The sequence below is a fragment of the Psammomys obesus genome, unplaced genomic scaffold (assembly GCF_907164565.1).
Source record: "Psammomys obesus unplaced genomic scaffold, mPsaObe1.curated_primary_1811, whole genome shotgun sequence".
NCBI lineage: Eukaryota > Metazoa > Chordata > Mammalia > Rodentia > Muridae > Psammomys > Psammomys obesus.
The window spans coordinates 5,901,885-5,927,218 of record NW_026586463.1 but is presented as its reverse complement, the minus strand read 5'-3'; the positions used below and the strand labels follow the sequence as shown (position 1 = coordinate 5,927,218).

Here is a 25,334-nt window from a genome sequence, read left to right as displayed (position 1 = left end):
TGAGCAAGTATGTTCCCTTTGAAGGCCCAAACGATTAGTCTTTGATACTTTCTAGTTTCTGGTTGTAGCCAACAATCTTAAGTGTTTTGTGGTATGTGGTTAAATGATTCTTATCTTTGTTCCTATTGTTACACGACCTACATCAAGTCTTCTGTTACTTTGTCTACAATTTTCTTACAAGAACAGCAGTCCAGGCATAGAGGTGTAGATTTTGTAATCCTAGCACTTGGGAGACTGGCATAGGATTTATGTTCAAGGCCTTCTAGGCCTCATAGCAAGTTTCAGGTCAGCCTAGCCTATAAGTCAAGACCCTGTGAAAAACAGAAACAGAACAACAAAAAGGAAAAATAACAGTCCAGTATCAGAATAGAGTCCATCAATGCAGAATGATTTTTGCCTTAATGTGAGTAAATCTACAAAGACTATAGTATTTCCAAGTAAAGTTGTACATAAAGATACTTGGGTTATAGGACTTAAACATTTTATTTTTGTGAGATACAATTTAGGTCATAATGTATGCCTTGCTTTTAAAAGTTATTTTATTTATGTTTTGTTTACTAGTGTGTGTGTATATGCCTGATGTGTGGGTATGAATATACTGTGGCCTGCGTGTGGAGATCAGAGGACAGTGCTGTGGAGTTATTCTCTCCTGCCACCTTTCTGTGAGTTCTGAGGAATGAAATTCATTGTCAGGCATTACTACTCTTTTACCCACAGAGGCATCTTGTTGGCCCCCAATTTTTTTTAGGTTTTACACACGCACACACACGCGCGCGCGCGCGCACACACACACACACACACACACACACACATATTTATGTATTTATAAATATATATAAATTTGTTGTGGTTAATCTTTTTGGAATAATTTGTCTTATACTAGGTACACTGTCACAGCAGAATGGGAAATATTAAAATGAAGATTAAAATTTAATTTAAAAATAGATAATACAAAAGCCAGGCATGGTGATAGTACACATTTGTTACAACACTTGGGAGACTAAGGCAGGAAAATTTTGAGTATGAGGACAGTTTGGGCCACATAATAAGACCTATTCTCAATGGAGCTGACTCTAGATGAGACTCCTAGTATCAGGAGTAATGGAGACTGAAGAGGCCACCCTCTAACTAGACAGGACTCCTAGTGGAGGGAGAGGAACACCAACCAACCCACAAAAACTTGGACCTAAAATCTACCCTGCCTACAAGATGTGCAGGGGTAAAGATAGAGCAGAGTTTGAGGGAATGCCTGACCAATGCCTGGCCTAACCTGAGACCCATCCTATGGGAGAGAGCCAATCCCTGGAACTATTAAGGACACCGCTGTGCTTGCTTCTGGAAGCCTAGCATAGCTGCCCTCTGAGAGGCTCCGCCCGGCAGTTGATGGAAACAGATGCCAAGACTCAAAGCCAAACACTGGGTAGAATGCAGGGAGTCTTGTGGAAGAGTTGGGGGAAGAATAGAAGGACCCAGAGGTGACAGGAGCTCTGCAAGAAGAGCAACAGAGCCAACTAACATTGGCTCAGGGGAGCCTGTGGAGACTGAAGCACCAACCAAGGACCATGCATGGACTGGACCTCGGCTCCCTGCTCAGATGTAGCCAATAGGCAGTTTGGTCTTCATGTGGGCTCTCTAGTAAGGGGAGCCTGTCTTTGGCATGGACTTTGTTGCCTGCTTTTCGATCAGTTAACCCTGGTGGGGCTGCCTCGATAGGCGATAGGAGAAGAAGATGTACTAAGTCCTCGTGGGACTTGCTGTGCTGGGGTAGGTTAGTGGGGGTCTCCTTTTCTGAGGAGTAGGGGAGGAGAGATGGAGGAAGAGGAATAGAGGGTGGGACCAGGAGGAGAGGCTGGTCTACGATCAGGATATAAAGTGAATAAGTAAATTAGTCAATTAAAAAAAAGACCTAGTCTCAAAACAGATGAGCATAAATAAAAAAAGCTAAAATTGTGAACCAGTTTAAAATTCAACATATATAAGGACTATAGTAGCTCTGTAGTCTCTTTCTTTGAGTGTACTGAAGATTTTTATTATTGTTTTATTATAAGCTGATTTTTAAAGTTAATTAATTAGCTAATTAAGTAATTAATTTTTATTTAAAGGCTGTGTCTCACTATATAGCTTTCGCTCGCCTGAAACTTATTATGTAGATCAGGCTAGCTTCAAATTCAGAAATTCCTACAGAGTGGTAGGACTAAGGGTGTTCACCATGATACCCAGCCAACTTGCTTTTATAGGCTTTTGTTGTTGTTTACATTTAATTATGTACTTATTTTCTCTGTGTGTGTATATACCCTTACGTGCTGGTACATGAATGCCATGGTATGCATGTGGAGATCAGAGGACAATTTGGGATAGCTTTTTTCTTTTACCATGTGAGTATGTCCTCAAGTTTGGTTGCAAGTGCCGTTTCCTGTTGACTGATCTCACCATCATTTAAATTGATTTTAAAAAAGTTTTCTAATAGATATTCTTTGATTCTTTTTACCTGTAAATTTAAATTTTTATTTCTTATTTTATACGTATGGGTGTTTTGCCTACCTGCATATACCGTGTGTGTGTGGTGCCAGCAGAGACGAGAAGGTTTCACATCTCATGCAGCTGGATACAGATGCCTTAGTAGCTATTGTGTGGGTTCTGGGAATTGAACCTGGTTGTCTGGAAAAGCAGCCAGTGCTTTTATCCACTGAGTCATCTCTCTAGTTCCTGTGTGTATATTTTATAAAAAGAGTTTATGAAAGAAGCCAGAGTCTGTATCTATTAATTTCTTTTTTTGTAGATAACTGTTTTTACATTGGTAAGGGTGAGCATGGACATACTGATTATTACTCTGGATTTATCTTTTTCTTTTTACTGTAGTTTACTATATTTTACTTTTTGTTTATTCATTTGTGAAGGAGCTTTAGGTTTCTCACTTGATGTGTGCCAGCGTTTAAATAATGGTAGTGATTCTTTTTAAAGCTAGCCAGTCATGTGTTTAAAGGTGTTTTATTGTTAAAATTCATAGCAGTTATTTTCTCATTCACTGTGTGGCATTCTCTTGCATAATAATTTTACTTTTTTTATAGTGCTCTCTCAGAAGAGGAAAAATCAACATTGCGTGCAGGGCTTATCACCAACTTTAATGAACCAATAAACCAGGTCAGTAACAAAATAAAATGAAAGCTGAGATCATTCTCACCCTCTTGTCTGTCTGTCTATCTTTATCTCTCTCTCTCTCTCTCTCTCTCTCTCTCTCTCTCTCTCCATCCATCCACAGGCAAGGTCTCTTTATCTAGACCAGAAAGACCAGGTTGGCCTCGGCCTCTGCCTCCTAGAGTTCTGGGATTAAAGGCATGTGCCACCAGACAAATTTTGTTTTGTCATTAAAGTAACATCCTAGCTGTGGATGGTGCTGCACACCTGGATTCCTAGCATTTGGAAGGTAAAGGCAGGAGGAGCAGGAATTCACCTCATACAGGGCAAGTTGGAGACCATCCTGAGCTATGTTAGATTATGTCTCAGTGTCTCTCCCTCTGCCCCCAAGAGTTTAAAAGTCCCTTAGCTCATTGCTTCTGTTTGTGCTGCTTACACCCAGCTTCTCTCTCTGCTGGTTTTTAGATTTTGAGAGTCAGTTGTAGTTGTTAAGATTATAGTTAGATTTGGTAATTAATGACTTAAGATCCATATCACTTTGAAGTATAGTTTATACTTTTTAACGGTTTTTAAGTTTTTAGGACAGTATTTAAAGGAAATGTAAAATGATTGCCCTTTCTCTGTTTCTTAAAAGGTGTTTTGTTTTTTTGGGTGGGGCTGTTGGTAAGGGGTTAGTTCATTTGAAACAGGTTCTCATCTGTATCCTAGGCTGGCTTCTGCTTATAGTCATCCTGCTTCAGCTTCCCAAGTGTTGGGATTACAGGCATGTGCCACCACACTTATTTATTGTAGTCTTAACTCTTAATTAATATATTTTTTTCTAAACAGGAAAAAGAATACCTGATTGTTAAATGCCTAAAACATGTTTAGACACCAAAATTAACATTAATAATGTAGTTAACTTCTTTTTTATTTTGAAGACCACAGAAATAGCTTTAGATTTTTCCCCCTATTTCTTTATTCATCACATTTTCAATTCTTAGTACACTGTAGCAAATAAAGCATAGATCATATAGTTTGATATTTTCTTTCTCTTATTGTGAAATTTTCTTCTAAGAATAAATTAAATATTGTTCACTGGTTTAAACTTTTTATTTCTATAGTAATACTATTTATTATATTTGATATAAAAATTCTGAATACTGCATCTAGCAGTATTTCAGATGTAGTTTTATCTTGACCCGTTAATTGATCTCTTTATGATTCCCTGCAAAGAAGATGAGAATAAGGGAGGATGGAACTATTTACTGGGGGGTGGGGGAGTGTTGGGGAGGTGTTGGTGGAAGGGTTTGAATGATTGAAGATAAAACATGGTATATTTGTCCTTCAGTATCTAGTACCTGGTGCTCATTCCTGTTGTTCAGGCATTGCTGCTTAAACTTTCAGACAAAGAACATGCTTATACTTCTACAGTTGAAAACCTCAGAGGACTGAATTATATTCAGAATTAAAACCTGTAAAATGATTAGTGGATTTAAAAATAAACTATACTTAGTATAAATAACAATTTTTGGAAATGAACAATGACTGTTTTCATACCAAAAAAAAACCTTTTAGTGAGAAGAGTGAAATATCTTTTTCTTGAGTGTCTAGTAATTACATAGGGATATAGATTTTCTATACTTTTTTAAATTTTTTTATGTTTTCAAGACGGGGTTTTGGTTTCTTTGTGTAACAGAGCTGTGACTGTCCTGGACTCACTTTGTAGACGAGGCTGTCTTAGAACTCACAGAGATCAGCCTGCCTTTGCCTCCCGAGTGCTGGGATTAAAGGCGTGTGCCACCATTGTCCTGCTCATATCTGTTTTTTTGTTAACTCTATTTTGATATTATTTTGGCAAAAATTACATAAACAAATCTTAACCTGCTGGGCCTAGTGACACCTATAATCTCAGCACTCTAGAGGCTGAGGCAGGTTGTGAATTTGAGGCTGTTCTGAGTTATGTGTGAGGTCTCCTAGCCCCACCAAAAAAACCCAAGATTAAAAACAAAAATAAAGAGTCATACTGATATGTAATTAGAAAAAAAATTTTATAGATCTTAGTGTCTATGGGCTTTTCTTTGAGGACCTAAGTAGTTTGGTATAATTTTAATAATATTTATTAAACATAGTTAATCCCTAAGAGGTAATTTTAAAACATGAGTATATTTTTTTTATCCCTTGCCTTGGTTTTGTAAATATTTCTGATGATTTCTTTTTTTCTCTCTAGATTGCAACTCAGATTGCAGTGCTGATTGCAAAAGTTGCTCGATTAGATTGTCCTAGACAATGGCCTGAACTGATTCCCACTCTTGTAGAGTCGGTTAAAGTTCAGGATGATCTTCGACAGCACAGAGCACTCCTTACCTTCTATCATGTTACCAAGACACTAGCATCTAAACGCCTGGCTGCTGATAGAAAGCTATTTTATGATGTAAGTACTAAACATAATTACATCTGATTATGAAAACAATGATATTTGTATAAAGGCGACTATCATTTTACTTGTATTAATATTTTGGGGAATATGATGAATTTTTTCTGATCTTAAACTGCAGTGATATGGATAGAAAGATCATTTAGGATTGAGTGAGGATGATTGGCTGATAGGAAACAGTTTGAAAGGAAAGAAATTGGTTTGAGATTGTTAATGTAGTTGAGTGTGATAATCTCTTCAGGAAAGCAGTGGTAAAGGGGACAATTAGGCAGCTACGGAGTTGAAATTCAGAAAGTAGGATTGGCAATGTTTAGATAGTTGATGGATGTGAAATAGAGATACATCTGAATGATTGTGTTAGTTACCATTGTCATAGTGATGACGCTCAACAGAAACAAGGGATGAGTTTATTTTAGCTCCTGGATCAGTCCATCATGTCAGGGAGGGCACAGCAGAGCTGATGTTGGCAGGCATGTGTGGTGGAAGCTCTTCAGATCTGGAGCATCAGGGAGCTGAGAGCTCATAGTAGTCCTACCCTACTAATTTTACTAGTGTGGCTACCGTCCCAAAGGTTCCAGAGCTTTACAGAACAGCAAACAGTACCCCCAATTATAGATCAAGTGTTCATCTTTTCACTTTGTTTTTAATTTAAAATTTCGTTATGTGCATTAGTGTATGCCTGTGTGAGGATGGCAGATCCTCTGGAACTGGAGTTACAGGGAGTTGTGAGCTACTATGTGGGTAATGAGTATTGAACCTGGCTCCTCTGAAAGAGCAGCCAGTGCTCTCAACTGCTGAGCCATCTTTCTAGCCTCCAGTTTTTAATTTTATTTTTAGACAGGGTCTCTTAGGGTCCAGACTGTCTTAAACTTGTGGTGTGGCTGAATAAGACTGAATTCCTGATCTTCATGCCTCCAGCTGCAGGTGCTGGGGTTACTTATCACACACCAAAGCCCATCTGCACATTCCATCCAAACTGTATTAGGGACGGTAGTCCTTCACCAGGAGTTACTTTTACTATTTTTCTTGGTATAGCTTTTCTTGGATCTGGCTATTTTTGACCTTTCAAAATAGCAATTTCGAACTGCTGACATTTTGCACTGTATCACAACAGTGTGATACTGTTGAATTTGAAGGTGTTTTGGTGTTCTTGCTTACCTTGGTAGTTATGGAAAAATGGCACAAAATTAGACAGTTTATGATAGGTCTCAGAAAACTAAGGTATTGATAGGAAGTTGTTTTGCACCATTCTTTTTTCTTCTCTTAATGTATTTTGTTGCTCAGTCTCTCTTCTCCAGTGAACGGTCTTTCCCTTGGAAGCTTGGAGGGTTCCTTCTGCGTTTTCATTTAGGCCTTATTTCTTCTGATGGCTATTCTTCCTCATGTTTAAGCTCTCGTGTAGAGCTCTTGTGCAAAGGAAGCATGTGCATACATGCTTTCTTTCCTCCTTTTCCTTCTGTTTTTAAAATAAAGGGTTTTCTGGCACTGTTACAGCCAGAACACCTGGCAAATTCTAAGAGTGGTAAAGTTGAGGTGCTTTACTAAAGGAGACACCTAGCCATACATGGGAATGAATAATTGAAGGGCTGGTGGTATGTGGAAGATAGACATTATAATGGAGATAGCCCAGAGAGGAAAGTTCTATAAGAGAATCTTTGTGAAGTCTTTATTCTTTCATAAAAAGCTAGCTAACTTCTTGTCTCTGAGGATTCTATTTTTTTCATTGGTGTACAGTAGAGTGCTTTTTTGAATTCTTTAAGGAAATGGGGAGAAGAGAAGTATTTTGGGACTATCTCAATATATTAGCTTTTGATAGATGCAGTCGTATGTCTATATAGTGTCAACTACATATTAGCTAAGGGCAGAGTCATTTGACCAGAGTTGTAGATTACTCTAGACAGTGTAGCAACAGAATAAAACAAAGAAGCAACAACAACAAATCCATATTAGTTTTCAGTCTCTCAGTAACAGATGAAGAGGTTTCAGAACCACTTTTTTGAGTTCCTTACTTTTGAAGTTGTAGCATACAAATATTTGTTATGTTCTTTTCTTTTTCATCTTCTTTTCTGATTCTACTTTGCCTTCTCTTTTCTTTCTGAAACAGCCCAGGCTGACTTCAAAGTTATTAAACAGGCAAGGGTGACCTTGAGCTCCTATTCTTGTCCCTACCATTCAAATGCTAGGATTGTATGCATTTCACACCATGCTGGTTTTTCTAGATAGTAATTCTTACATACCCAAAGTTTAAGCTAGAATTGCATTTTACTCTCTTTACTTTTAACTCTGTTGGTTTAAATAACCTGTATAATGTTGGTCTAAATTTTTTTTATATGTATAAATGTTTTGCCTACATGTATGCATGTGTACCATATGTATGCCTGATGCCCTTGGATGGCAGAATTGGGCATCAAATACCCTGGAACTATATTTAACAGGTGGCTGTGACTCACCATGTGGATTTTGGAAATTGAACCTGGGTCCTATTTAAGAAAAAGTTTGCTTAACTGCTGAGCTATCTGCCTACTTTCTTTTTTTATTTTATTTCATTTCATTTCATTTCATTTCATTTCATTTCATTTCATTTCATTTCATTTCATTTCATTTCATTTCATTTCATCTTATTATTTTTTAAGAGAAGGCCTCATTTTGTAGTCCTGGTTGGTCTGGAGCTCACTAATGTAGATAGGGATGGCTGCAAACTCACAGAAAACCACATGTCCCTGCCTCCCAACTGCTGAGACTAAAGGCATGTGCCACAACTCCCAGTTGTTTTTGCTGTATTTCCAGGATTAAAGAAATAGACAATTGATCTAGTCAAGTCTTTCTTGGAGCTATTCTTACCTTTATTCCCATTTTAAACCTTTCCAACTTTGGGACTTTTCTATGGAAAGATTTTCAAATGTGTAGAATCTCATTATAGGTTACAGCTAACTTTTATTAAAGATTACCCAGCAATAAAAGTGTGAATTATTTTGGCTTTTAGAAAGTATAGTCTCTCCTTATATGGTGCTTTGATTTTTGCATACTGTTTTAGCCTAGGCAGTCTCTTCACTGTTATGGTTGATTTTCTTGTAGTGTCATTTAGTTTCTTCTGATAGTAAACACCTGGCATTTGATAGTAAACTCCGTGGACTGTTCATCACATAATGCCGAATGTTCACTTAATTTTTCTCAGATCCCTGCAGTATTCCTTTTTATTGCTGTAAGTTCTGCTAACTAGCCTAGAAAAGTGCACATGGCGGTTGATGCTTAGTAACTGTTAATGGTTGATTTGGCTGAGGATTTAGCACAGTGATCTTGCCCAGGAGGTGCACAAGGTTCTGCATTCAGTTCCCAGCACCGCAAAAACAAGCACCCCTCAAACAGTGGAAGAAGAGTCGTGCTCTTAGAAATCACAATATTTAAGCCGGGCATGTAATGCATGCCTTTAATCTCAACACCTGAGAGAGGCAGAGGCAGGTGGATCTCTTGAGTTTGAGGCCAATGTTTCAAGCCATCTGGGCTGCATAGTAAGACCTTGTCTCAAAAAAAAAAAAAAAAATCAAAATTTTAGGAAAACAGGCTTTTTTTCGAGATTACGTAGAGCTAAAAATAGGAGAAAGCTGATTAGCAACTCTCAGTGTGGACTGGATTAGTAAATCTGGAGACATGTATGTAGTAGGTGCTAGGAAAGGATCTGGCCTTGTAGGATTGAGGTACAGATGGGAAGAATGCTCTGGAGAGTAGTTTTGCTGCTTAAGCTGCTCCTATTGTTTTGGTAACCCACAGTACAGAAACTTCTCCTTTGATAATTTTCTAGAAGCCAAGATGGTCTTCAAGCAGTGCTTTAGTTTTCCACTTAAAAACTAGGAGTTCATAATTGAGCTGGTTGCTCTTGCAAATAATTGCAGGGCATACTTCAGACTGTTGCCTGCTGCCCAGTTTGTTCCACTGGCTTTTACTTTTTTTCCCAAGCCCATATTTAACTGGAGAAATTCTTTTTTTTTTTTTTTTTTGTCAATAGTGGCAGATTGCAAAATAAATGAGAGCAAATTGTTTTGCAGTCACAAAATTGAGCTTAACTTAATACAGTAAGGAATTAATTTATTTTTTCTCCTCCCTCTCTTCCCCCTTCCTTCTCTGTCTCTTTCTGCTCCTCCTCCTCTTCTTCTTCTTTTTTTTTTTTTTTTTTTTTTTTTTTTTGATATTGTCCTGGCTGATCTGGAACTGACATAGATCCTCCTGTCTCAGTCTCCCAAATGCTGGGCATCACTATGCCCACATCTGTGTTCCTGTTCATAAAAGCCTGTACATTAAAACTTGATGTTGTTTTTAGTTAAAATAAAGTCTAAAGTATCTGAAAGCAAAGAAAAATTTACAGTAGAAATACTAATTCTAATGTAATTTTAACTACTAATTTCCTACTGATTCACAAAGGTACATGTAATGTAAATGATGTAATCTAAACATAAAGAAGAAAATATATACCATGTTTGAAAATGCTCATCTTAAAACCACTTTTTAAAAGAAACATTAGTGATTAATTAGTAGATTTATTTTTCAGTGAAAAATGTTTGTCTACTAAGCAACTTAAAGATTTTGAACAAGATTTTTTTAATTAAATTTTTATTTTTTATATTAATTACATTTCATTCACTTTGTATCCCATCTGTAGTACCCTCCCTCATCCTCTACCTATCCTACCCACTTCTCCCTCCCTCATTTTCTCCCATGCCTCTCTCCAAGTCCACTGATAGGGTTGGTCCTTCTCCCCATCCATCTGACCCTAGCTTATCAGGTCTCATCAGGACTGGCTGCATTGTCCTCTGTGGCTCTGGCAAGTCTGCTCCCCCTCAGGGGAGTGGGGTGGTCAAAGAGCCTGCTACCGAGTTCATGTCAGAGACAGTCCCTGATCCTCTTACTAGGGAACCCACTTGGGCTGGAGAGATGGCTCAGTGGTTAAGAGCGCTGGCTGTTCTTCCAGAGGTCCTGAGTTCAATTCCCAGCAACCACATGGTGGCTCTCAACCATCTATACTGGAATCTGCTGCCCTCTTCTGGCATATATGGGTGTATATGCAGATAGAGCACTCATACTTTAAATAAATAAAATCTTTAAAAAAAAAAAAAAAGAAAGTTTTAAAATGTTATTTAATGAAAAGTTCAGAACTTACAGAAAAATAAAGATTCTTTAAATAACTATCATCACTGTTAGTTTTGCTTTATCATCTTTTTTGTTTTGTTTTTTGTTTTTTAAGATAAGGTTTCTCTGTGTAACAGAGCCCTGGCTGGCCTCATAGAGCTCTGCCTGCCTCTGCTTCCAAAGTGCTGGGATTAAAGGCATGCACACCCAGCTTGTTTTATCGTTCTTCTCTGAAACTGTTTTAGAGTATAAATAAATGGTACTGTGTAATAAATTCTTTCATATTCATCTGTAACAATAGTTTGTTTTACCCTGAGCATGTTTTATTTTATTTTTTAAAATTTAAATATTACAACATTTACCCTGTTTCCTTTCTTCCCTCCAATCCCTCCCCTTCTCTAAGTATTAGCCCCCTTTTCTTTGTAATTGTTATTCACATACAACCTACTTAGTTATTTGTGTATACATTATTTTAGGTTAACCAGTTGATTTAGATAAACAATTAAAGGGTTTGTTCCCAATGCAGACTATTTCTCCCCCTCTTAGTCTTGGTGTGCCTCTTGTTCTTTGTCTATAAGTGGGGCCCTGTGAAGTTTTCCCCTTCCGTGTTAGCATGTCTGTTGGTGTACTTGTTCACGTCTTGTTTAGGCAGCCATATTGTTGAGGAATCATGGGTGTGTAACTAACTTGTTATTTCTAGGAGACACATTCTTGTAGTAGGTTTCCTCATCCTCAGGCTCTTACAGTTTTCCCACCCTCTTTAGCAATGAATGTTTCTTGAACCTGAGGTTTTAAGACATGTGTTATAGATGTATCCAGCTACATGTCAGGATTTGAGTACCTCACATTGTTTTCTGCTTTTTGACCAGTTGTGTTTTTTTTCTCTAACGATCTGTCAGCTGGCAAGAGAATTTTTTTTTTTTAAAGTGATGAGAGGCACACTTATTTATGGTATAAGTGTTTATAATCAGTTAGGAATTATGCTGGTTTGATGAAATGGGAGCAATAGGTTCTTATAAGGTCTATGACCCCACTAGGCCTGTATAATTCTATGGGTTTCCAGTACCCGGCATGATTTCGCTCCTATTGAGTAGGCCTTAAGTCCAGTTAAAAAGCTATTGGTTGTTGCTAAGATATTAGTGTCACAATTACTTAGTTATCTTGACAGGCTGCTGGTCTTCATTGTGGGTTATGGCATTACAGCTGGATAGTATTTGTTGCTTCCTCACTTTAGAAGCTTGTCTAGTACCTTCCTGTATTGTGAAAACTAGTCCTCAGGGAGGAGCCTCTCAAGGCGGATCCAGTGTGGGTACTCTAGATCTTATGTCTGAAGTACATACTGTCTTCAGCAGTAGAAACTTACCTTTAAGGAGGCATCCAGCCCTTAGTATGTTTTAACCTCTTCCATGCCCATTCTTTTGAGACAGGGTCTCATGTACCTTTGGCTGGCCTCAAACTTGTTATGTAGCCTAGGATGATCAACTCTTGCCCTCAACCCCATATTACTTCACTGGGTAGCCCTGGCTGTCCCGGAACTCACTGAATAGACCAGGTTAGCCTAGCGCTTATAGAGAGCCATCTGAATCTACCTCTTAAGTGCTGGAATTAAAATTGTGTGCTCCACAGCTGGCTCTTGTTTGTTTAGATTTTTCTTTAAGATTTATTTCGCTTGGCAGAGGCAGTGTGATCTCTATTTTTTTTTGAGGCTAGCCTGGTCCACATACCAAGTTCTAGGCCTGCCAAGGCTGCATAGTCAGACTGTCCTAACCCCACCAAAAATTTGTTTTTTATTTTGTGCATATGAATGTTGGGGTGTATACTATTGTTGTTTGGTGTCCAAGGAGATAGGAACAGGGTGTTGGATCCCCTGGAAACTGAGTTATAGATGGTTGTGAGCTGCCATGTGTTTGCTGGTAAGCAAAAATGGATTCTGTGAGAGACCAAGTGTTCTTTACTGCCGAGTCACCTCTCCAGCTCATGACCAACTCTTGGTTTTCCTGCCTCCACTTTCTAACTGCTGGGATTACAGGCGTGCACCATCATACTTGGCTCCTACCTTCCCATTTATCTGTCTGTCTGTCTGTCTTCTGTGTATTTATCTAATTAGATATCACATCTGAGGAAACCAAAAAAAAAAAAAAAAGAAAAAAATGACATTACTCCTGTCTTACCTGACTATTCTTCGGTTCTTCTAAAAGATATTTTTGCACACTGTTTCTTTGAGCCAGGAAGTGAACTCTAGCTCTTAAAATCTTTTGTTTACAAGAGTAGCGTTTACTTCTGTTTTGTCCTTTCTTTCTTTTCTTTTCTTTTCTTTTCTCATACTGTTGCTTGAAAGAACTAGGTTAATTGTCCTGTTGTGTGCACAGCTTCTGTGCTTGTCTTCTGTGTTTCTTGCTGATTAGTTAGGTTCGGGGTAAAGTGTCTTAGTTTCTCCAGTTTGTTGCATCATTATTAGTTTTATGTTCCATGGCTTTAATGCTTTATTGCTAACAATTCCTAATGGGATTTGTGACAACAGTGGACCTGCGTATTTAAGAATACTTTTGAAATGCTAAGACAAATTAAACTTACTTTAATGGTTTGCTTCTTACAGTGAAAGGAGCTAAGTGTGTGCTTCTCAGCTAAAGTCACCAAGTTGTCACTTGGCGGCACTCTATCTTCTGCTTAGAAATAGAAAAGCCTGTCCTGTTCCCTGTTTTCTCCCTCTTCCAATGTCCATCCCGTTTGTCTTTCTAAATGAAGATTGAGCATCTTACCCAGAGTCCTCCTTCTTGATTAGCTTCTTTAGATGTACAGACTTTAGTATGATTATCCTATATCATATGTCTAATATCCACTTGTAAGTGAGTATATACCATGTGTGTCTTTCTGCCTCTGGGATACCTCACTCAGGATGATCTTCTCTATTTCCCACCATTTGCCTGCAAATTTCATGATTTCCTTGTTTTTAATAGCTGAGTAGTATTTCATTGTGTAAATATACCACAATTTCTGTATCCATTCCTCATTTGAGGGATATCTGGGTTGTTTCCAGATTCTGGCTATTATGAATAACTGCTATGAACATGGTTGAGCAAATGTCCTTTTTGTATACTTGAGCATCTTTTGGATATATGCCCAGGAGTGGTTTAGCTGGCTCTTGAGATAGCACTATTCCTAATTGTCTGAGAAAGGGCCAGATTGATTTCCAAAGTGGTTGTCCAAGTTTACATTTCCACCAGCAATGGAGGAGGATTCCCCATTCTCCACATCCTCTCCAGCATGTGTTCTCACTAAGAGGGCCAGCAGGGTATTAAAGCAGATGCTGAGACTCATAGCCAAACTTTAGACAGAGTGCAGAGAATCTTATGAAAGAAGGGGGAGATGAAAGACCTGGGGGGCACAGGAGCTCCACAAGGAGAGCAACAGAACCAAAAAATCTGGCCCCCAGACTGATATTCCAAACAATTCATGGAGATAACCTAGAACCCCTGCGCAGATATAGTCTATGGCAGCTCAGTGTCCAAGTGGGTACCCTAGTATGAGGAACAGGGACTGTCTCTGACATGAACTCAGGGGCTGGCTCTTTGATCACTTCACCCTGAACGGTGAGCAACTTTACCAGGCCACCTAGGAAGACAATGCAGCCAGTCCTGATGAAACCTGGTAGGCTAGGGTCAGATGGAAGGGGAGGAGGACCTCCCCTATCACTGGACTGGGGGAGGGGCATAGGAGAAGAAAAGGGAGGAGGATTGGGAGGGGATAAGGGAGGGGGCTACAGCTGGGATACAAAGTGAATAAACTGTAATAAATAAAATTTTTTAAAAAACCTTCAAAAAAAAGAAATAGAAACGCCACCATTTGTGGTTTGGGGAATTTGTTCTCAAGAGTGTTTACCACATAGCTTATTTGTGTAGTGTCTCACTGAACATCTTCCCCTTCTATGCTTTTTAGAAGAAAATGTAGAAGAAATATTTGTATTCCTCCTACTTGGTTTACTCCATTACTTTCTCTTTTCCATCTGAGCCTTTTATGAACAGACGTCAGTTGATGGCTTCTGGGCAGATGAAGGTTATATGTATGTATGATAGTGGGCAGTGATTTCTTTCTTTAAATCTTTCTTTGTTTTATAGTAGGACTAAATTTTTTTTTGAAAATAGCTAAAATACTTGTTAAAGAGTGTCATAGTAAAAAAAAAAAGTGACTATTCTGAGGGACCTACAAGAAGAGGGTTTGCAGTTGGGAAGGGAGGTTGGGTGTGGCACTGATGTAAGAAAGATGAGAGTTACAGTCAAGGAATCAGGAAGAAGGTGTAGGGGTTACTAAAATGAAACAGCCAGACAGGGTAAGAGGCACTTCTGTTTAAATTGACAGGACAGGATTCTGCTTTTGAAGGCAGGCCAGTGTGAGGAAACACCATCTGGGAGCATAGGGGTAAGGAACCTAACTAGATACTGAGAGAGGTCAATATATCGAAGAGAGGGGGCTTTTTCTGACGGTACCATTCTCAGACGGTTTTTGCTTAAACTCTACAATGCACAGGCAGACCAGGATGTCTCAAAGTCCATGCCTAATTAGGAAATATATTTAGGAGAACCCGAATAAAGTTTAATCAAGGAGAAGCTGTTTGTCAAACACTATAGTCATCTGTGTAGTGATGGTTTGCAGATTAGTTAAAAACTGTTACATTGGAGCCTAATATATGTCTGATGTCCTTATTCAGGTACCTTGTTCCAGATCTGGACTAGGAAACAAACTATTAATTAAGAAAAACACTTTCATGCTGTTCATTTATGTTTATCCAAAGTGGTGTATTGCCCTCATTCAGAAATACTTGCTATATGCTAGATATGTTAGTTACATACTTTTCTTATTAAAATAATAACTTTTATTAAAATAAGGATAACTGCTTAGGACTAGAAAAATGAAAGAATATAAAAATTGGAAATGAAAGAGAAGAATTATTAAATTAAGATCTTTGTCATTAGTATCTGTATCTCTTGTTTTATTTTGTTTTTGAGGGCTCTGTCTGCATGTACACCTGCTTGCCAGAAGAGGGCATCAGAACAAATTATAGATGGTTGTTAGCCACCGGGTGGTTGCTGGGAATTGAACTCGGGACCTCTAGAAGAGCACCCATTGCTCTTAACCACAGAACCATCTCTCCAGCCCTGTATCTATATGTTTTTTGTTTGTTTGTTTTTGTTTTTTTAATTTTGTGATACTATGTCTTTGTGTTGCCCAGGCTGACTTGGAATTCAGGATTCTCCAATCTCAGATTCCTGGTTAACTGGGATTGTGAGTGTGCTCAACTCTGCCCACTGTTACTAATATATAAATAAATAATTCTTTTGTTGTTGTTCTCTTGAGATATGGCTTTGTGTAGCTTAGGGTGGCCTTGAACAACTGTTCCTCCTGTCTTTACCTCTAGTATTACATGTGTGTGTTACCTTACTCTTCTTAATATCTTTGTTTGTTTGTTTGTTTTTAGACAGGGTCTCTCTGTAGCCTGGTTCCTTTGGAACTCAACTTGTAGACCAGGCTGGTCTCAATCTCAGAGAGATTTGTCTTCCTCCTCCTCCTCCCAATTGCTGGGACTAAAGGCATGCATCACTATGGCTGGGCAATATTGTACTGCTTTTTTTATTATTGTTTATGTGTGCGTTCTGTGTGGGGAGATGAATGTGCCGAAGTGTCTAAATACAGACCAGAAGACAACATTGTGGAGTTCATTTTTCTCTTTTCCACTTTTTGTGAGATCTGGGGATCCATCTTGCTGAGCCATCTCACAAACCCTCTTTTTTTTGAGACAGGATCTCAAGTACCTAGGCCTCCCTCAAACTTACTGTATAGCTGAGACTGGAAGTGAACTCCTGATCCTCCTACCTCCTTTTCCCAAGCTAACCATTCTTTTGATTGCCTGAAGTACCAGACTTTCTTACTTATGTTGTTAGAGTCAGGTTTTAAATGTAAAGGATTTTGTGGAACAAGCAAATTTTTATTTTAATGACTTTGATTCTACGTGAAGAAAATGTTCCTTTTATCCTAATCTTTTGATTAGTGTACATTATTTAGAGATGCTTTTCGTAGTTGCTATTTTTTGCAGAGTGAGTGGAGAGGCTCTTATATTTAGTATAACTTGTGCTCTGTAGATATTAGATTTTGGTAAGGTACTATTCTTTAGTTAGGGTTTCTGGATGTGTCTTAGTTAGGGTTTCTATTGCTGTAAAGAGACATTATGACCACTCTTATAATGGAAAACATTTAATTGGGACTGGCTTACAGGTTCAGAGGTCAAGAAGCGTAGCAGTGTGTAGGCAGACATGGTGATGGATAAGGAGCCAAGAGTTCTACATCTGGATTGACAGACAACAGGAAGAAAGAGACATTGGGCCTGAATTGAGCATTTGAAACCTCAAAGCCCACCCCTCAAATGACATGCTAACTCCAAAGCCAGACCTTCTAATAGTGCCACTTCCTGGTGACTAACCATTCAAATCTATAAACCTAGAGGAGCCATTCCTATTCAAACCGCCATACATGGCACCAGAAGTAATGCTTAAAAATTATAATTATAAAGATATTCTGTTTTTTTTTTTTTTTTTCTTTTTCTTTTTGCTACCATTCTTAGAAAACATTTAACAGAAATCTGACATGATTTTAAAATGTACTGGTCGTTCAGGCTGGCTGATTTTTCCTTAATATTTGCCTTCTTAAGAAAATGCCAGTTTCTGTGTGTTTAACTCTCTTTTCAAGCTTAGTCTTGTATTAGTCTATTTGTTTATAATGACAGCGTCTCAATGTGTAGCTCAGCCTGGCCTCAACTGTGAGACTCTCCTTCCTTAGTCTTGTGAATACTAAAGTTGCATGTGTGTACCAATTCACCCAGTTTGATCTTGTTTTAAGTTGGGCTTCTTTTGTTTGTGTTTTGGGATGGAGTCTCAGTGTGTACTACAACCTGGCCTGTGAGTTTCCTGTCTCAGACTCCCTCATCCTGATATTACAAATGAATGCCACCATACCCAGCTGAGGAACTAAAGGATGCTTATCTCTATCGCTTTTTTCGTTTTTCAGTGAGTTTAGCATATGATAGTAATGGAGACTATCAGAATACGGTCCTGTGGCTAGTTGAACTTATCCCAAGTTACATTTGTACTGTTTTTTTAAGGCTGTCTTGGGCTGACCTCATCTCCTGGCATTCCTCTTGCCTCAGCCTCCCAAGTGCTGGGATTATAGTCATGTGCCACTACTGCATTTCTACATCGTGGACATGAAAAAATTGACGGTAGCACTAGTTTGTGCTTTAGAGCGTCACACTGAGGGCCAGGCGCTTACTGCATTCTCAGTGTAGAGTCTGGTGTATGCTTCTGTCCTTCCTCTTCCTTTTTGTGCCAAGGATATGCACCAAGATCCCACACACAACAGACTGTAGGCAAGTGCGGTGCAAATGAGCCTTTTGCCTGTCCATCAGTCAGTTTTTAAACAGTGGTACAGGTTAGGAATATAGCCAGTGTGGTTTGTATATTTCTTACTTTAAATATTTAAACACCATGGATGAAACTGGAGGAGGAACACAGAAAGTTTAACTAACTTTATAGTTTAACATATCAGTATATGTGACATAAGTGAGTGTCCATAAATGATTGCTTTTAAAAAATAGCTTTCGACCCATTAGTGAATGCAAAAGTAAAAGCAAAAATACACAATAGACTGTAAATATAGATAGCAATGCAATGAATATTGGTTTAAGAGACTGATTCTTTGAGTATGTTTCTCTCTTTGTGTTTAAATCAACAGCCAGTGTACATTATAATCATTACTGTGTATTGTAGTTAAATGTCTTTGAAGTATCACCATACTTATTTAATTCCTTCAAATCTCATTGGAGATGTGTTTTTCATTGTAAGGCCACAGTGTATTGCTTTTTAGTTGTAATTTATTATGGAAACATGTAACACGTGCAATGTGATGCTTTTTCTTACAGTTAGCTTCTGGAATTTATAATTTTGCCTGTTCTCTGTGGAATCATCATACGGACACATTCCTGCAGCAGGTTTCTGCTGGCAATGAGGCTGCAGTTCTAAGTTCACTAGAGCGAACACTACTATCGTTAAAAGGTACTGTTGAACTTGATCTGTTCATCTTTGAAATGCCATGCCTCAGCACAACTGCCAAGTAGTTGCTTCAGACAGATTTCTTTCTTGGTTGCACTTCAGAAGATGGGTTGATTTCTCTGTAAGACACGAGCTAGAGAGCTTTTTTCTGTTATAAGAAACTTGTCAAAATATCCATTTCAAATGAATGAGTTGTATGTTACTATGGTTTCAGGCCTCTATGCATGCTTCTTTCATGTGCCTCTACTTTCCCTTTGGTTCATTCTGGGCCCTACTCATATTATGATCTTTTTAACATTCCAGTCCTGCACGCTTGACTGAGTGATGTCTTTCAAGTCTCTTTTCTTTGAAATTGATCTTTCTTTAAAACTCATCTAAGGCCTCCCTCAAATTTAAGAGATGGCAGTAGGGATGTTCTTTTGGCCTATGCTTTCCTGTAATGTGCTTGTAAGCATTCTTATAGCATCATTTCCATTTACCTTCCATGAAACAAGTTACTTATCTTACTGAATAAACCCTGTTATTTTACCTTCTCACCCACACATTTGTTATCACTCTCTACCCAGTTCTCTTCCTAAAACCAGTTCTGGTGGCTAAAGCTCTGATTTTCGTTTTTGGTCTTATCTCATAGAACTTGTCTTTCTCTTCCGGAACTGCGGTTTGGGTTTGCATTCTTGGCAGTTCTATGTATAAGGTCTGTAGTCATACCTGGCACTATACTTTGGAATCTTACTGTACACTCTTAGCACTCTCCTAGTGCATCATTTACATGAATTGACTAGACTGTGGGCACAATCCCCAAATGTGGGCCCATCTTGGTGAGATCTGGGAACAAAGTGTGAATGATTTTAAAGGACTGCCAACACTTTAAGAAGTTTGGTTGTAGACAGTCACATTCTGAGCTTAATTTAAAAACAAAAACAAACAAACAAAAAAACCACAGGCAGACTGGGAACTCGGTATATAGGTAGCTCAGGCTGGACTTGAACTCACAGAGATCTGACTCCCTCTGCTTCCTGAGTTTCGGGATTAAATATATGCTCCCCCACACCCAGCCTAAATTTAATTTTTATTATGGTTTTTAGACTCATGGACATTATCTAATAGGTAATTCCATAGTAATATAGATAGCAATGCTTATTTAATAAAGTGGCTTTCAATTTTGGCCTGGGCTGGGATGAGGCCCAAAGTTAGTGTGTTGCCTGGTGTTCAAGAGGCCCTGGTTCTACCCTCTTCTTCCAGATTTTCTCATGCTCTCATCCTTGTAGAATTATGCTGTTTTACATATTGTATATTATTGAATCCTTTAGTAACTATGAAGTCAGATATAGTAACCACATTTTCCATGAGGAAAGTAGATATAGAAAAATTGCCCAAAGTAATACAGTTACAGATAATGGAGAAAGGCATATCTTACTAGCTCTTACTCAAAATCCATTACTGTAATTGTCTCTGTGCACAAGGTTTTTAGATATTATATGATGTAGAACTTACAATTGAGCATTCTAGTCTATTTCAGATATAGAAAGAGTTTAGTTTTCCATTGGTTTTAGGAGACACATTATGTTTCATATAGCCTAAAGTTGAAGTTCTTAGTTGTATTTAAAAATTTTTAAGAATGAATTACCCACAATTTCAAAATAAGTTGTATTAACAGTTATATATCTAGAATAGCTCTGTGTGAGAACAAACACTGCATATTTTGATGAGAAGAACTAAGCTTTGTACTTACCCAAATGACTAGGGGTTACCTGTCTTTATCTACTAGCTGAGAAGACATATCTTTGAGCTTGGTTGAGTTTTGTTATTCAGATTTATTATACTTATGATTGTAATAGAATAATAAAATATGAAGAAGTACCATTCAGATAAAACTTCCTTTGCTTTTCAGTGCTGCGGAAGTTAACTGTGAATGGATTTGTGGAACCTCATAAGAATATGGAAGTGATGGTAAGAAACAGAAAAGATTTATGACAAGTGCCCTTTTGAAAGTGTTAGGTTTTTCTAACTGTCTTACAACATACTATTTTTATCTGGCATTGATTTGGAACAGTTTTTAATTAAGTGGTCATCTAGGTTTTTGTCATTCTTTTGTATGTTATAGTGAATTTTATAGTTGTCTGTTTTCACCATATGGTAGTTGTTATATGAAGGAGGGGAAATGGGCCTAGAGTATTTTTCAATTCATCAGGTACACTAACAGTGCTAATTTCAATTTAAGTTGAAGCAAACCCCTATGTATTTGAATATTTTAACAGTATTAATTGGTACATTCTAATAGTCAAGTCTTTGATATTTTAAAAAATCAAATATTTCTCTCTTCATATCAGTAATACATGGTCTTTACAAGAAGTTTGATGAAAACATACAGAAGCCTTAGGTAAAGTTAGTTGTAAGGTATTGATTTATCTTTACATATGTGAGGTCCTATATTTGACTCTTAGCACTGAAAAATGAGAATCCTTGTTTTAATTACATTCTATTGCTGTGATCAAACACTATGATCAAAGCAACATATAAAAGAAAGTATTTTCGTGGGCTTATGGTTTCAGAAGATTAGAGTCCATGATGAAACAAAGGCATGGTAACAGGAGCAGCTGAGAGTTCATATCTGGATGTACAAGCAGGAGGCAGAGAAGGACACTGGGAATGGTACAAGTCTTTTGAAACAAATACCTCTTCCACTAAGACTACACCTCCCTCCTAATCTTTCACTAACAGTTCCACTAACTAGGTACCAAGTATTTAAACATATAAGCACAGGGACCATTCTCATTTAAACTGTCACAACCCAAAAACTGTGTGTTGGAGCAGCAGTAGGAGCAAGCTTGCACCTGACTGTCAGGCAGCAATTTAGGGTGAGTCCATGGGCCTGGCATGGACGTTTGAATCCTCCAAAGCCCATACCTCCAAGCCCATACCCATTGACACACTCCCCCAAGGTCACACCTAATCTTTCCCAAACAGTTCCACCAACTGGGAACCAGTGAGAATGTTGGCATCTCATACCACCAGGTTGTATATATTCATACCACCAAGGTTGTATATATTCACTGTTGATATGCAGCCATCTATTTTTTCTTCTCTGCAAAAGTATATAGCTACGTGATTTCTAGTTAAATATAAATTGGTTTTCATGATAAGTTTAGCTCACTTTACGTGTTCATGGAGATTATGTTTTGGTGGCTGGATGAGTTGAAGGAAGTAGTGATAAGTTTAATTGGGCTTTAGGGTCCCATAAAACATATCGTAGAGGTTAACTATCATATTCTTGGCGCAGACTTGTTTATGATAGTTAGTTATTGCTGGGCATGGTACACACCTGTAATGTCAGTTTCTTGCAAACTCGAGGCCAGATTGAATGCCTTAGCAAGACCATATCTCAAAATTAAAAGGGGTGGAAGTGTAGTTTAGTGATATGGCACTTGCTTAGCATGTGTAGCTAAGCCTTGAGTTAGCATGTTGGGCTTCTAGGCATGTATGGCCACAGCTAACCCTCTCAGGTACTTTTTTAAAAGCTGTGCTAGATGCTTTAGTATCCTTGACAGAAAGCATAGGGTTATATTTGTAACAGAATACAGAGATTTTAAAATATATTCTTTTCTAGGGTTTTTTACATGGAATATTTGAACGCCTAAAACAGTTTCTGGAGTGCAGTAAGTATTTCCATTACACTTTTGACTGTAGAACTACGTTCATTACTGTTTATCCATTATTTATTAGTAGCTCTGATTAATGAGGACTAATATAGATTAGTGAACTAGTCCTAATTCATCAACAGCTTGCAAATCTGTACTTGCAAATCTGTAGACAGTGATTTGTTTCAGTATCACATTTGGGCAGTCTGAGTGAGGCTTCAGTAGGTAGACAGATCCTTTATGTGGCTAGAATTAATATCTTAGGATTTGGTAACTAGCTATTGAGGCTAGATCAGAAGCTGAGTTTTGTGTCCTTATACCTGTCCTATCCCAAGTAGAGAGGAAACTCTTCTAAAGCTGTGTTGTGTGTTCATTCCTTCCTTTAACTAATACTGCTACCCTAGTCATGATGATTTGGCAATATTTGTTTCATAATAAGTGAACACTATGTGCCAAATGCTATTTAGATTCTTGTAGATTATTTCTCTTAGTGTGGTTTGTATATCACTGTGATATTGATGTCCTTAACTTAAACTATGCCCCATAAAGAAAATGTTTGTGTTGTGCTTTTCTTGGTGACCTGTCTTCCTGTCCCACCCATATTTGTTATTGAGAATGCCTTTGCTCAGGGTGCACTTTTATTTGTGTGTGTGTGCGTGCGTGCGTGCGTGCGTGTGCACATGGGTGCGCACGTGCATGCATGCATGTACTATGAGTATATTCAAACACTTGCTATCTGACTCTTAATCTCATTTGTAGAGGTTGTTGCTTACCTTATACTTGTCGTTTTTAATTTAACTCGTTGCTAAGCATTTATTTGTATCATGCAGGTAATTTTTAAGAACAGGTCACTTTGTTCTGGTTATCACCCAGAGGGTAGTTAGTAGAAGTTAGTTGAATGAGGAAAGTGTCAAGGCAGATTATAGAGAGTGATGAGAGAGCAAAGGAACTGACGGGCTGATAGACATCATTTTGAATGTACAAAAGTAAGTGGAGAAGTTTTTAGAATAAATTTATTGTATGCTGAAATAATAACGAATACTTTATTTTTTGGGTGCTTTGTATTGAAAGGTGCTTCAAATACAGCTGATTTAGTCTTCAAAAATGTGATTTATAATTTGTTGCTAAAATTGTTATCACTTTATTTAAAAATGTGTTCACTTAGGATGATCTTTTCTAGTTCTATCCATTTGCCTGAAATTTTTTCATTGTTTTTAATAGCTGAGTAGTATTCCATTGCATAAATGTGCCACAGTTTAACTTTTTTGATTTCTAAAAATTTGTTTATTAATTTATTTATTATGATTTATTCACTTGTATCCCCACTGTAGCCCCCGCCCCTCCTAGTCTTACCTACTCTCCCTCTTCTCCCCTATGCCCTTTCCCTAGTCCCCTGATAGGGGAGGACCTCCTCCCCTTCTATCTGACCCTAACCTAACACTATGACTGGTACTCTGCTAAGCTTGCAGATGTAGCTCATGGCAGCTCAGTCTCTATGTGGGTACCCTAGTAAGGGGGACAGGGGCTATCTCTAACATGGACTCTGTTGCCCACTCTTTGATCATTTCCCTCCTGCATGGGGTGAGGGGCCATTGCCAGGCCATAGAGGAAGTAGATGCAGGCAGTCCTAATGAGACTTGAAGGGCTGGGGCCAGGGCAGGAAGAGGTAGGGAAGAGGTGAGGGGAGAGAAAAGGAGGGTGGGGTCTGCAGTCAGGATGTATAATGAATAAATTATAAAAAAATAAATTAAAATTTAAAAAGTTTTATTAGGAACAAATTTTGTTACTGATTTTTCAATCATGAATTTCTTATGTGAAATATTTTTATTAGACTTGATTTTTTTGTGTTTTATAACTATTAAAAACTTGAATTGTATTCTTAATAGGCAGAAGTATAGGTACAGATAATGTGTGTCGAGATAGACTGGAAAAGACCATCATTCTTTTTACTAAAGTGGTAAGTGTTCTTTTTCTGTTATGTATGTTTTTTCAAGTATAATACACCCTCACATTTAGAAAGGAAATATATTTGTAATAGTTTTTTCTTTAATGAAAGGAAACTTAGGTTGGAGTTGTCATTGGAAAACTGAAAGTCACCTTTGTATCTTTAAACATGAAGAGCATGTATAGTAATTAAATTTACATACCGAATGTCATTAGTCATCTTGTAAAAAAAAAAAAAATCAATTCTACTGGTTATATAGTGGTTGACGGCTTTCCTAGTATGCACTAAACTTTTGGTTATGTTATCAGAACTGGGAAAAGAAAATCAAGCATAATTAGTGTTAGGAAAGTTTATTTTTCTCAAGTCCATTTTTCTTAGATCTGGAGAAAGCAGAAAAACAAACCAAAACATAACAAAAAAGGAAGTAGCAATTCAGCCAGAACTGGATCAGAAGTTGGCAGCTCTAATGTGACAAGTACAGTTAAAATGCATATAGATTAGCATCACAACTCAATTTATGGTTGTACTGTATTAGGCAATACATATAAAGTTAAGTTTTATATAATGTTATGTGGAAATTGGGGTTTGGAGAATTGGAAGAAATTAAAAGACTTGTGTGGTATCACTTAGGAAGGCCTGATTGGAGACTGTTTGCACAAACAAAATAGTTACTTGAAGATGATCAGAATTTGTTTTTCCTTTTATTGATGGGTGTTAGGGCTGGTTCGATTTGAATGTCAGTTGTCTTCATTTTTACCATACTAGGTAGCATCAGCCATCAAAATGAAATCAGTTTAGCCTTTAAAAACCTAATATACAGCTTACTTACTATATCTGTATGTACATACACTTGCATGTATGTATGTATGTATGTATGTATGTACGTACATATCTATCCATATCTATCTATCTATCTATCTATCTATCTATCTATCTATCTATCTATCTATCTATCTATCTATCTATCTATCTATCTATCTATC

At 37.7% G+C, this 25,334-nt stretch overlaps 1 protein-coding gene across 1 annotated transcript in view; it reads left to right on the top strand.

Annotated features, from left to right (window-relative positions):
• Ipo11 (importin 11) overlaps positions 1-25,334 on the top strand; it is a 180,572-nt gene that overhangs the window by 20,086 nt on the left and 135,152 nt on the right. The window contains exons 4-9 of the mRNA XM_055601950.1: positions 3,069-3,141; positions 5,345-5,548; positions 18,639-18,771; positions 20,660-20,718; positions 22,376-22,424; positions 24,293-24,363. Of these exons, the coding sequence (XP_055457925.1) occupies positions 3,069-3,141; positions 5,345-5,548; positions 18,639-18,771; positions 20,660-20,718; positions 22,376-22,424; positions 24,293-24,363 (589 nt within the window). The remainder of the gene's footprint in view (positions 1-3,068; positions 3,142-5,344; positions 5,549-18,638; positions 18,772-20,659; positions 20,719-22,375; positions 22,425-24,292; positions 24,364-25,334) is intronic.